This window comes from Zea mays, chromosome 7, assembly GCF_902167145.1.
Source record: "Zea mays cultivar B73 chromosome 7, Zm-B73-REFERENCE-NAM-5.0, whole genome shotgun sequence".
Taxonomy (NCBI): domain Eukaryota; kingdom Viridiplantae; phylum Streptophyta; class Magnoliopsida; order Poales; family Poaceae; genus Zea; species Zea mays.
Window position 1 is genome coordinate 146979575 of NC_050102.1, and position 13030 is coordinate 146992604.

Consider the following 13030-nt stretch of genomic DNA (forward strand, 5'->3'; position numbering starts at 1 on the left):
ATGGCGCATGTGGACCTAGAATGGTCACATGACATGGCATATGACGACACTGGACACACAGACGTGGCCAAGATGACAGGTTCTTGGCTTGGGGTTGACCGACGATGACGTTGGTCTTTTAAGGGGGAGGATTGTGATATCTTGGCCCAGGTGGATTGTGTGATATACTGGTCTAAGGCTTAATAGAAATTAATAATAGAATTAATAGAGTATTTATACCAACAAGGTGTATCTTCTTTTTAGAAATCCTACCTAAAAAACTCTTGGTTAAGTGTGCTTGGCACAGAGCAATCTTGGGATGGTTGACCGACCGGGAAGTCTTCTCGAGCGCATGAATGAGGAGAATGCGCACAAGAGACTTGTGTTGATCTATGTGGATGATCTATGATTCTAGAGGGCTGCTAGGAGTAAATACCATCAGTCCGGAGTGGACAAGGTGTTACATAGTGACACTAGATCGGTCCGGTGCACCACTAGACCTTGCGACATCAGCTGCCACATCATGTAGCTATTGGAGTAAGTGTTGGTGCATAAACTAGTTGTTGTACTCGACAGGTCCGATGCACACCAGATAGATTCGATGTGTTAGACACTCTTGCTCTTCAAGAACAGACCTCTCTACGTAGATTCGATGTGTTAGGCACTCTTGCTCTTCAAGAACAGACCTCTCTATGTAAGTGACCTGCTGCCCTATATTTTTTGATAAAATTTATAAAATAGAGCACTGTTAGAGTTGGTTTTTTATGAGTTGAGCCAAGTATTTTAAGATATGGTATTATTTTAAGGCACTATGCCACTATCACATATGCTCTTAACATTACACTTTGCAAGGATGTCTTAACCTGCATTTCTATTTCATATTTGGCCAAATACCATGTAAGACAAATAATTCTAAGCAAGGAACATAAATTTAGAGCATGAATTTTAGGAAAAGTAAAACTAGTTTCATATTTTTGAATTAATAACGCCTTCTAAAAATAAATCAGTTTGTAGTATTTTAAATATTTTTTAAAGCAATTGGATAATATTTAAATAATTGTACAATTTATTAATAAACTCTATTTTAGTCTCTAAAACTACTGAAAAACATGATTTAAATCTTGTATGGCTGACGCGATGTCACAGAACGACTGATGTTGTTGAAATGCTCACTCAAATGTATTTCTCTTATGTCATAAATTCGATTTTCCAATTAAAGGAAGAAACTTGAACTTTTGCAATTGTTAAATTCGATTTTCCAATCAAAAGAAGCAAATTGAACTTTTGTAATTGTTATGGAAGTTCACGTTAGCCAAAAGCCCAAAACACGTTTGAAAAACTATTCACAAAGGTAAATTAGACGATTTATTTTTAAAACATCGAAATATTCGGTTTCCATTTAAAAAGAAGCAGATTAACCTTTCGTAACAGTGGAGGAGGGAGTTCATATATTGCACGGTAGTTTTTGCCTAGATAGAGTAGATTAGTGGGGGAACTGGGCGTAACCGTAATATTCACCCTGCGCCCCTCCCTCTTGTTCTCCGGTTCCCCGCGGCATACTCTTTCCTGCGCTCTCTCTCTCGGTTCTGCCGTGTCCCTCGCGTGCGCTCTGTCTCCGGTGGCGCCGCCTCCGCCGCCTCCGTCGCCCTGCGCCAGGTACCCAGACCAGACGAGCACCCTCCAGGTGCCCCACCCCTTCTCTTCCGTTCCTGCTGTGCGGAACGGAGCACCCAAACCCAACCTATGTGCGTTCGGATCTGATCTGATCCAGTTGCAAGTGTACTAATAATATACATGTATTATGCACACAAACTTTTTTCTTCTTTTTTTCTTTTTAAAATTGGGTGTACATATGTACATCCATGTCCTTTACTCGGTCCGCCCTCTATTAAGAGGTTCTCGTCAATTGTGGTGCTTAGATTAGATTGCCCCCCGCTTTTGAGACATTCTCTGGCTAGGATTAGGTTGTTGACAGTGAGTCGATGGGTCATTGGTGTTTGCTTATCTGATAGTTGTGCTGTACATGTAATTTATTCATCTTAGTTTGGTTCAGGAGTGTAAATGCTCCGTCTTCAGTGTTTACCCCTTGATGAATCACTGGATGAAACCCCGTTTCTGTCTCTTACGGGCAATTCTTTTGTGCTGGGCCTTGCTATGTAATCAAGTGTCGTTTGTCTGATGTGTATGTGATTGCATCATTTTGCGGTTACCTTGGTTGCTGAAATTGTTTCTTGAAAAAATGACAGATCAGATTCGTGGATATGGCTGATAATGAGAAAGAAGTGGGGGAGGGAACCACCCCCCGAGGGGCGGACTGGGAAGTTGTGACTCTCACAGCATCTGCCTATGAAGCGGCGCCAGGACCTGTCAGGACAGAAGTAAAGCCTGTTAATGAAAATCAAGAGCATAGTTCATCCAATGCACTGCTCATGTCTGACCACTTTGTGTTTCCGCCGAGTGAGCACGAGAACCTGCCAATACAAACCAGTTTCGATGAGATACAGCCTGAGAAGGATGTGCAGAAACCTAGTACCACTGTGGAGGATTATAGTATTAAGAATGTTGTTGGGTCTGAGAGAGTTCAGTTTGATGATGAAGGGAAAGACCTCTCAGATGATGATGTGGAGATGAGAGATGACACACCTGGGTACGGTTCATCCCACACTGAAGATGATGCACATGGTTTTGTTGTTCTCGATGATGGTGTTGAGTCCGGTGAAGATTTTGATGAAAAATCAGGCCACCCTTCAGATCCTGCAGACAGCAGGAGCTGTGATACTGGCGCCTCATGCAAATGTTGGTTGAAGAAGCATATGACATGCTTGTATAACCAAGCAAAGGAAACAAATGCTATCTGGTCTGTGGTGGTTGCAGCTGCACTAGTTGGTATTGTGATTTTGGGACGTTGGCACAAAGATAAATTGCACCTTAACCAGCTTAAGTGGCGCTCTGGCTCAGCAGTGAGGTATGTTAACCTCTTGTTTCCTACAATTGTACACATTATTTCTTAGGTCTCAATTATTTAGTCAACTTATTTGCCTTTTTATAGTGTTTTGCACTTTATTGGCTGAATATGTGCACACAAGTGCATGCAGTTCCTCTTGTGGATATCTGCAGTTTGGCCTAGAATATATGCATATTGCATATTATATTTCCCTTGGTAATAGTCAAATTCATTTTGCAGTTCTGGCTGATATTAGCTGTCTCATCTTCTTAGTTTATATTGTAGTAGTAACTAGCAAGGTGGCAATATATTCTGAAACTGATGGTTGGATGCTTTGTCTGCATTTCAGTGGTTGTTAGTCGTGCTGATTTTATGTGTGTGATTTTGGAATTCAATCTGATATAATAGCAGTTATACCAAATTGCATCCATTGCCTTGAGAAGATTTGGATCATATTCATTCATCTGATGGATATGGACTAATAACTAAGGAATAGTACTCATCTAGTTTTAAGGTTCTTTTCTGAATTCAAATTGAACTATCCCTCGTATTAATATGATGTTTAGACACGGGTAAGTGTAGACACATGATCACATGCTCATATTAAATCTGTCTATTACCTAACTAAATTTATTTTTTTATCTCCGAGATCGCCTATCTTCATGACCTTGAGCAAAGCAATTAGGCCTAGTGCCTTGCAAAAGTTTGTAGTATCTATGATGTATGAGTTAGGGCTATTTCTAAAAGATATAGGTCGCCCCCTCCCGGAATCCTATAACATGAACAAAAGGATGTCTTGCACCTGCATCAGATTTTTTTGGAATTTTTGTGGGTTAAGTTCTACATGTGGTTGTATCTATTATTGTGGAGAAATGATAATGCAAAGGATACACCAATCAAATTTCGTAATTAGACATGGTGCAGCTTTCTTCTAGTATTTTTCAATCTGTATTATCTGGATCTGTGCTAGGAACCAAGGGTATTTTGGTATATTACTCCCCGAATTATAAATTATAGTTCACTTTGGTTTTGTCCTAAATCAAACCTCATACCACGTTTTTTAGAAAAAAACATATTGATATCTACAAGATAAATCATTTATCAACACACGCGTGCGCGTGCATGCGTGCATGAAGAATCTGATGAAACACATTTGATGTCTAGGTGTTGGTGATTTTTTTCTTCTGCAAACTTGGTCAAAGTTAAAGAAGTTTGACTTAGGATAAAACCAAAGTGAACTACAATTTGGAACAGAGTGAGTACTTGGTTTAGGTTCTGATATTGTACTCAAACTCTTACATGCTTGGACAGAATTTTAAAAACATTGCCTGTTTGAAAACTACATTGGATGCTAACATCTTATATTTGGTACATAGCTTGGAGAAACCATTTCTGTATTCTATATCTCTATATTCTGCATAGATAAACATTCTTTTGACTTCCATTTTTGGTTTTTCGAGAGGGAACAAGCATCAGAATTGCTTGGATAACGTTAAAAAAACTGCCTGTTTGAAAACTACATTTGATATCAAAATCTTCTTATATTTGCTATGTAGCTTGGAGAAACCATTTCTGTATTCTATATCTATATTTTGCATACATAAACATTCTTTTAACTTCAGGCTTTGGTTGTTGGAGAGCGAACAAGCATCAAATCTTTGTTTGCATATCATCAGACTAGTGCTATTCTAGTCAGTTTTCATATCATGTGAACTTTGCATCCTTCTCGCCTATTTTATTATGTGAATGAGTGTGTTGGATTATTTACGTTTTAGAAATTAGAATTAAGGTTCTTGATTGACATATTTTTGTGAATTTATTTACATGCTGGCTATCGTGTTTTTGTTTTTTCAGTTCACTACTTTGTGAATCCATTTTGTTAATGCAGTCTCCTAATTTTTCTTCATAGTACCAGACCAGAATTTGGAAAGCTAATTCTAAACTCTTTTTTCTCAACTCATCGTTTTGCTAATCCTTCAAATTGAATCTGTAGCAATGATGATTAAATTTCTCGGTGTGTCTTGTAGTAATGCTATTAGCAAACTGAGTTTTTCTTTTCCTGTAGTGCTGAGTCCACAATGCTAGATTCTTGAGGCATTTACCCCTGCTATAGCTAATAGCTCCACCACCTTTTGGATTTTTACCCTATTCAGCTTCATGTAACAACTACATTATATGTGGCTCATGGTGGGTTTCATCTCTAGCCTGCCCCAATTTTCTTGGGATTAAAACCTTGCTTGCTTGTTGTTGAGTATAGCTTCAGCTCTTTGAAGACTTGCTTCTTTATGCTATATAAATGGAATGCTGATTCCACTGGTAGGGATGCAAGTGGTGTACCCAATGGTATTTCTTGGTCAGCTAATGTTGTTCTTTTACCCCCTCAGAGTTTGCAAGTCCTAAAGCTGCCCCCAACAGGTCACCCAGAACGAACTCTCACCAAAACACACACGAAAACAGTAGTATGATGCTGCTCAAAGGCTTTCAGATTTTCTGGTTTCCTCCTCTGTTTATACACAGCCGAGAGCTACAATTGTGTCTGAGATAGCCTCCTAGTTATTGCAGACAATTATTTTCTCAATCACCATATTATTATCGTTTACTGTCCGCTAGAATGCTATTAGCACTAAGGCCTGAACCTGGACACTATTTTGCACCTGGAACTAATCTGGACACAAGATAACTTGATAACAAATTTGTTACGTAGCATGCCTTTCCAGTTCATTTTAGCAAGTTCCGGGTCGACCAAATGACCCAAAACAAGTGGTACTTGCATCCATACCCACTGTTAGACATGGCCCTCTGCTGACTATTGAGTACCTGGAACTTTCTGAGAGGGTTACCTACCAAGGGCCTTCTAGACTAGTGAAGCTCTGGGAAATCTATGAAGTGGTTGCACCAGTTACCTTTTTTTCCTGAACAATGCAGGATAGGTGTGTGTCATTTCGTTAAGGAAAAAACACAAACTGCATACAGAAAAGGGTGAGGCTAAAAGAAGCGCCTCCCAGCCACACCGATACAGATGAGACTACAAAAAGACATGCCAAACTAAGGGACATAACACGGCCACTAACCAGCCCCACCTCTAACGACCCTCAAGGCCTTAGCAACCTGAGGAGGAACTGGTGGAGGGCCGCAGCGCCAGCCACACCACATGCTGCTTTCCTTAGCCACTGTGAGGAGTCTGAATGTTTGGTCTAGCACCTTCAAAGACAATGGCTTCCAATGTTTCCATCTGCATGGAGGCACAAAAAAATTGCCATATTTACTAGAGGAAATTCCCTCATTGCCAATGGAATATATATGCATTCCCTTGGTTGTCATTTCCATTGAAATCTGTTAACTTTCTGTAAAGTTGGGTCTGTCCCCCCACTTTGAGACATCGTGGCGTGCAGCCCTGGCAGCTGCTGCTCTGCATCGGGCCCTGATCCCGCTGCTGCAGCCGAACTGGGCCTCCGCCTCATGCACATCACACCAACTTCACCAAGAAATTCACCGACACTGTCGTGGGCCTTGTTCGCCACCAGCCTAGTTGTGCAGCAGATGCACATTCGTGAGGGAGTGCCGGGGCAGCTAGATTCTTGAAACATATAAAACAATTTATGCGTCACTCCCGCACTATTTGTTTTATACATTATTTGCTTCCTACAACAAAAAAAGGTGAAAAAAAATTCAAATTCAAATCCATATCTGTATCCTAATTTTATATCTATTATTTGAGAAGATATATGGTAAATTTGATATTTACGTTTTATGAATCTTTACAAATTCAATGCTAAAAACAAGAATACGAATTTGCGTAGTAGATTCGGTATCCTATTTATTCGCAATTAAAGAAAAAAGATCAAAAAATTCATATCCGAATAAGTATTCGTTTTCATCACTAGAGGGAATTTACTCATTCTAGCACAATTTTCAATGCTCTTCTTATATATGTTGTGCACTTCATATAATCATATATATATTCATCTCTCAGCATTGCTGCAAATTCTTGCATTGCCTTTTCAATGCCCTTTGATGACGAAGATTGCAACTGTAGCTTTTAAGGCACAGATAAATTGTGCAAGATGAGAAATTAATGTTATTTTGCTAACATAAACATAATTGCAATAATAATGAAGCCAACTATCTCTTTACTGCTGAACTGTAAGGGTACCTTCTAGTTAGTATGTGTTGATATTTAGACTGCGCGTTTGCTACATTATTACTATAGAAAGTATACGTTCCAATTACAGGTTTACCCTGTATCTACCTTAACACTGTACACCTTTTTTTTTCTCTGGCAGAGGATGATCAACAAGTCGTTTGTGCTGCTCTGATGAATCAATTCAATTCAAGTCATAACCAAGACGGTTTCCGCAATGTTATTGTGATGATGACGAAAAGGGGTATGTTCAATGCAATAATATGATGTTCGACTGGAATTTCACTTGCCGCCCTACAATGAGTGCCTCGTGGGCTCTAAGATGTCAAATCCACTTCTGCCATACACATTATCTTACAGCTTTACTTGCGACCTGGCACATGATTTTTGGTTCCTGCTACTTTTGCTGTGGTATATCATATATGTTGACTAAATGGCTGTAGAACATAGCAGGATTGCATACTGCGAAGTCTGTTAAAAACTTGGTGGTTCTGCGAGAGCATCTCACATGCAATTGTGAAAATGGAGAACAAGGAAAATTTGTTTGGCTTATATTTTGTCATTACTCCTGTGTGCTGAAATATCGTTTAGTATCGTACTGTTTTTTGCCAAAAGGTTAGGGTTGGACGGTTGGTTATGTTCAATTCAGACGCGTGGAATACTATCATGAGCGCTAGTTTGGAAACTCAGATTCTTTTGGTATTAGAGAAAACTGAGGGGAAAATTAGTTTATTTTTACCTTATTTCTCTACAATTTCTAAGGGCTACTTTAGAAAATCATAGCGGTCGCAACGACCAAACTCATTCTAAGACTCGTGGGTGGGTGGTCAGACACCAATGGGTCCTGACCGGCACCCCGTCATGGCGTCGTCCGGCCGCCTCTGGCTGGCCCTGCTGCCGATATAGCCGCCTGCCGGCTGCCGACATGGTAACAGCAGATTTCCCTATTGTTTTTGATGTAGCGGTCGTAGCCCACCAGGTGCCAATGGACCCCGTCCAGCGACACGGAGGGAGGCTGAAGATGAAGGAGATCGACTAGATTTTGATCGACGGACTGAGATTTTAGGTGTTCAGAAAACGTTTATTTTTCTAAACCGTCAGCGACATGGATAGTTTTAGTGTCTTGAAGTATCTTGAAGAGACTAGTTAAATAACTTATCAAGCTAAATATTGGCAACTTAATACTTCAACAGACTAACTATCTAATTAGCCAAGTTATCTAGCTTTCTAAATTGGCTTCATCACTAGCTAAATTTAGCTAGCCACTCCGGCTAGCCAAATTAATTTACGTGTTAAAGAGTCTGTTGGAATAAAATACTATATATATAGTTTAATATTTATAGAGAGTTAAATAAAGAGGTAAATATAGAGTAAAAAATAAAGAGTTTTTTGGAATAAAATACTATATATATAGTTTAATATTTATAGAGAGTTAAATAAAGAAGTAAATATAGAGTAAAAAATAAAGAATTTTGTGGAGATGCTCTTAGATTTTAAAGTATCCATGTCCTGCTGACGGTTGCGGATATTGTGTATTTGAGTTCCTTTGCGCCTATTTTTCTGTTTTCAAAGAGTGGCATGAACCCTTCACCAGTCAGTATAAGATCTGTGCATGCAGAGGGACCTCAGTCATTACTGAATACAACTGTCCATGATGCATGTGTCGCGGAACTCATGTGATACGGCCGTGGCCCCGTGGGCGAGGTGTAACGTGTAATCCTGACTCCTGATGACTCCGGAGTTTACCGCGCTGGTCCATGCTTGTTTTACAGACACCATGGCGTACAAGGACTAAACAGGTCATTACATTAACACTCGAATACTCCTTGTACTCTTAAGGCGTCATGGAGAGTGAGCAATAAATGAAGCGCAGCGAGAGGAATAAATCTGCTTTAGCCCTTTTAGCTACACTTCGAGGAACTAAGAGCATTTTTAAGAGACTCTTCATTTTTAGCTCTCTATTTAACTATCTATTTATTTTTTATAAAGATTATACTCTCTATATATAGCATTTTAGTCCAACAGACTATCTATCTAATTTGGTTAGTCAGGTGCATGGCCAAATTTGGCTAGTAAGATAGTCAATTTAGAGAGCCGGATAGCTTGGCGAGCCAGATAACTAATCTATTAAAGAGTTATTTTACTGTTGAGTAGTTAAAATTTAAACGCTGGGCATGAGGCCCACACGTTACTTAGGTGAGACGCATGGGGCGAGACAGAGTGTCAACGATGAGGCTAACATCAGATGCCCACATTAAATTTTTAATAGAGCAGAATATATATCCACGGTAAAAGCCAAGTCTGAGCCCCCACCCCCACCCCCCAAAAAAACGCTACTGCGCTCTACCTGCCAAGTGCCAACTGCACGATATTCACTCTTTCACTGTACACTGTCTCTGCGTGGGTCATAATATACTACTGACCCCAACCCCAAGCATTTGCTGCCTGCTGCTCTTCTGATGTCGAAACCCTCTATAAAACCTCGCCTCCACACAGTGTCATGTGTGCACGCTGTCACCGAGCACAGAGCCACAGACACAGGCACATAGCCAGCAAGCAAAGGCGTGGTGGCCATCGAAATGGACATAGCTCACCGAGACTACCTCCTAGTCAAGCTCCACACTTGCCTCGGCGTCGCCATCCTCCTGCTCTGCGTCCTCGCCGAGCTCTTCATCTTTGCCTTTCGGTGCCGCGCGGCGCTTTATCTCGTCCCCGTGGCAGCACTGCTTCTCTTCAACCGCTTCCGGCGCCGCGCCGCGGCCGCGGACATCGGGCTAGTGGACTTTTCGTGCCTGAAGCCGCCCCGCCGGCTGCGCATCCCGGTGGCGGGGCTGCTCGAGCACTTCAGCCTCATCGGCTGCTTCGACGACGGCAGCGTCGAGTTCATGACTAAGGTCATCGAGGCCAGCGGCATGGGCAACGAGACCTACTTTCCGCCATCGCTGCACTACATCCCGCCGGCGGCGACGCACGCCGACGCCATCCAGGAGGCGCACATGCTCTTCTTCCCCACGCTCGACGACCTCTTCGCCAAGACCGGCGTCCCGCCGTCGGCCGTCGGCGCGCTCGTCGTCAACTGCAGCGGGTTCTGCCCGGCCCCGTCGCTCGCCGCCATCATCGCAAGCCGCTACCGCTTGCGCGCCGACGCCAAGACCTTCAACCTCTCCGGCATGGGCTGCGCCTCAGGCGTCATAGGCGTGGACGTCGCGAGGAGGCTCCTGCTCACGCACGCCGCCATCTCGTACGCCGTCGTCGTCAGCGCCGAGATCGTCACCGTCGGGTGGTACAGCGGCAAGGACCAGGGCAAGCTGCTCCTCAACTGCTACTTCCGCACGGGCTGCTCCGCCGCGCTCGTCACCAACAGCCGCGGCCCCGCGGCGACGGTGCCGGTCAAGTACCGGCTCGCGAGCCTGACGCGCACGAACCAGATCGCCAACGACCGGAGCTACCGCTCGGGCTATCGCGACGAGGACGGCGAGGGCATCACCGGCTTCACCCTCGGCCAGGGAGTCGGCCGCATGGTGAGCGAGCTGCTGCGCGCGCATCTCGTGACGCTCAGCCTGTCCATCCTCCCATTGCGCGAGAAGCTGCGCTACGTGCTAGCGCTGCTCCTCTCGTCCCGCCGGCGCCTAGGCGGCAACAAGCTCTCCCGCCCCGCCGTGCCGCTGCCTGACTTCTGCAAGGCCGCGGACCACTTCTGCCTCCCGTCGTCGGGCAGGCCGATGATCTGGCGCCTGGGCCAGGGCCTCGGGCTCGGCGAGCGAGAGATGGAGGCGGCGCTGATGACGTTCCACCGGTTCGGCAACCAGTCGGCGGCGTCGCTGTGGTACCAGCTCGCGTACCTCGAGGCCAAGGGTCGAGTCCACGCGGGCGACACGGTGTGGCAGCTTGGCATAGGCAGCGGCCTCAAGGCCAACAGCATGGTGTGGGAGCGCGTCGCCGGCCACGAGGAGGAGCGCGAGCTGGGGCCATGGAAGGATTGCATCCACAAGTACCCTGTGACAGATACCTAAGAGCACTGCGACTTGGTTGCTTGATGCGGTGATCATCCGTCAGCATTCCAACTGGTAACTGGATCAATTGATGTTCTTGAAAAAGAAAACACTTCATGTCCGTACGCTATGGCATGAAGAGCCGTTTGGTTTCCAATACTACGTTTTAGGCTTCCTTTGGCATGGCTTTAGCTTCTCGGAAGAACAATTTCGGGTCATGTTCCTTTAATTCGGCTCTTTGACTTCTTTAGAGGAGTCCGAACCGTTTTGCAATTCATTTGGCAAAACATATTCTTCTGTATTTTTTTTTCAAATGATGTATGAGGAGAACGTAAGAGGAACCAGTAGAAACCATGTTTTCGGTGCTCTGGCTCATAGCAATAAAACGACTCGGGCTCTCGAAGGGCTCTCAACGAGAAACATTTTTTTGACTGTTTGGTAGAGCTTCACGATGAACCCGAGCTAGAGCCGCCCAAAAAGCTATGCCAAAAGAGCCCTTAGTGTTGTCACATCAGATGTTTAGATGCTCCTTAAAAATATTAAATATGTATAATTGAACTATATTTAATACTCGTAATGTGCATTCAAACATCTGATCTGACACAGGCTAAACTTTAATCTCTAGAGCCAAACACCCCCCTAACAAGTCATGTATATATACCGTTATTTGTCACCTTAGATGTTAATCCCCATCTAGAATGACTTAACAAATCTTCATTAACTGTTAAGTCATCACATGCTGGGTGATCATCCCCTATGGTGATGAATAGTAGGAATATACGGTCCAACCGAACGAGCCAGCCAACCGTTCGATCAAACCAGACCATGAAATAGGTCTGCAACCCTCTTATCGGGTATGAGCGTGTCGGTTTGGCTGGATGACTATTTCATTTTACATCCCTTATTAGGTCGGTTCCACGTTTCCGATCACGTTACTTGCTCTTCGTTTCTCTCGCTCTCTGCTCTCGTGCTCTCCTCTCTCTAGTGCTTTCTCGGTGGTTTCGATCAACATAGGAGAAACAACAACTGGATATATACCGCTATTTGTCACCCATGTCACTTGTGTTTATTGCTTGTGATTTGTTTGTCTTCTCGCTCTCTAAGTTCTCGTGCACTATTCTTTATTAATATTACTTTGTGTTGCTTTAAGTAAAATTCTCATATATAGAAGCAATGCCTTACAAGAAAGAACTTATGTTCTTCCTCTTCCTATCTAAAGTCCTCTTGCATTATTCTCCATAAACATTTCAATTGTGTTGCTTTGTATTAATTCCACATTCTTTGAAAGCAATACTCTTTGCAAGCAAAGGACTTAGTTTTATACTTCGATAATTGTTCATCTTGTTCTAACCGCTAATCGAGGGATCAAGTCCGGGTTTAAAGTTATAATTTTCAGGTTTCACGTATTCACCCCCTCTAGACGACTTTCACATGGCCTCCCTCAAGGGCCCATCACTTACATCATCAAGATTATCATGTGCTCCTTGGGAGCCATTAGTCTTAGGCCCCGTTTGTCTCTCTTCATTTTGAAGAATTGGAATCTAACTAATGGAGTATGTTATTTTTTAGAATATGACATTCCACAACTTTCCAAAGTTATATATAAGCCTATCTCAAATTCATGGGGTGAGAGATGGAAATTGATTCTATAGATTTACATGCTACTTTTCTAATGTACAACTTATAGCGTACTCTTCTACTTACTTCTCTATAACATAAATGTAGTGTATAACTATCTCTCTCATATGATTTAGGATAATATGCAAATATATTAACTTAATTAGTTTGTGTCTAAATTATGATTATTAGAATGGAATTTAATTCCAACAAAACAACCAGGGCCTTATTGAATTCCACATTATATATTCTTTCTACCTAGCCCATGGCATGATTGAATAATCGATATGCTCTGGACTTCAATGAATAGCCAAGTAAGAAATTAATGTCACAACTTCTTTAGAACTTCCCTATATG

The 13030-nt window shown here is 42.8% G+C and overlaps 2 protein-coding genes across 3 annotated transcripts; both read left to right on the forward strand.

Annotated features, from left to right (window-relative positions):
• Nucleotides 1–1411: 1411 nt before the first annotated feature.
• LOC100276356 (uncharacterized) lies at nucleotides 1412–7626 on the forward strand. Of its 2 annotated transcripts, none has more exons than XM_020540393.3 (3): nucleotides 1412–1663; nucleotides 2226–2944; nucleotides 7207–7626. In XM_020540393.3, the coding sequence occupies exons 2-3, from the start codon at nucleotides 2241–2243 to the stop codon at nucleotides 7211–7213; spliced, it is 711 nt and encodes a 236-aa protein (XP_020395982.1). In that variant the 5' UTR covers nucleotides 1412–1663; nucleotides 2226–2240; the 3' UTR covers nucleotides 7214–7626.
• A 1942-nt stretch (nucleotides 7627–9568) lies between these two features.
• LOC100281878 (acyltransferase) lies at nucleotides 9569–11231 on the forward strand. The gene has a single exon (NM_001154798.3). The coding sequence runs from the start codon at nucleotides 9644–9646 to the stop codon at nucleotides 11075–11077; it is 1434 nt and encodes a 477-aa protein (NP_001148270.2). The 5' UTR covers nucleotides 9569–9643; the 3' UTR covers nucleotides 11078–11231.
• The last annotated feature ends 1799 nt before the right edge of the window (nucleotides 11232–13030 follow it).

Excerpts from the sequence above, each read along its gene's own strand:
- LOC100281878 (NM_001154798.3), top strand. The coding sequence starts at position 9,644 with ATGGACATAGCTCACCGAGACTACCTCCTAGTCAAGCTCCACACTTGC.
- LOC100276356 (XM_020540393.3), top strand. The coding sequence starts at position 2,241 with ATGGCTGATAATGAGAAAGAAGTGGGGGAGGGAACCACCCCCCGAGGG.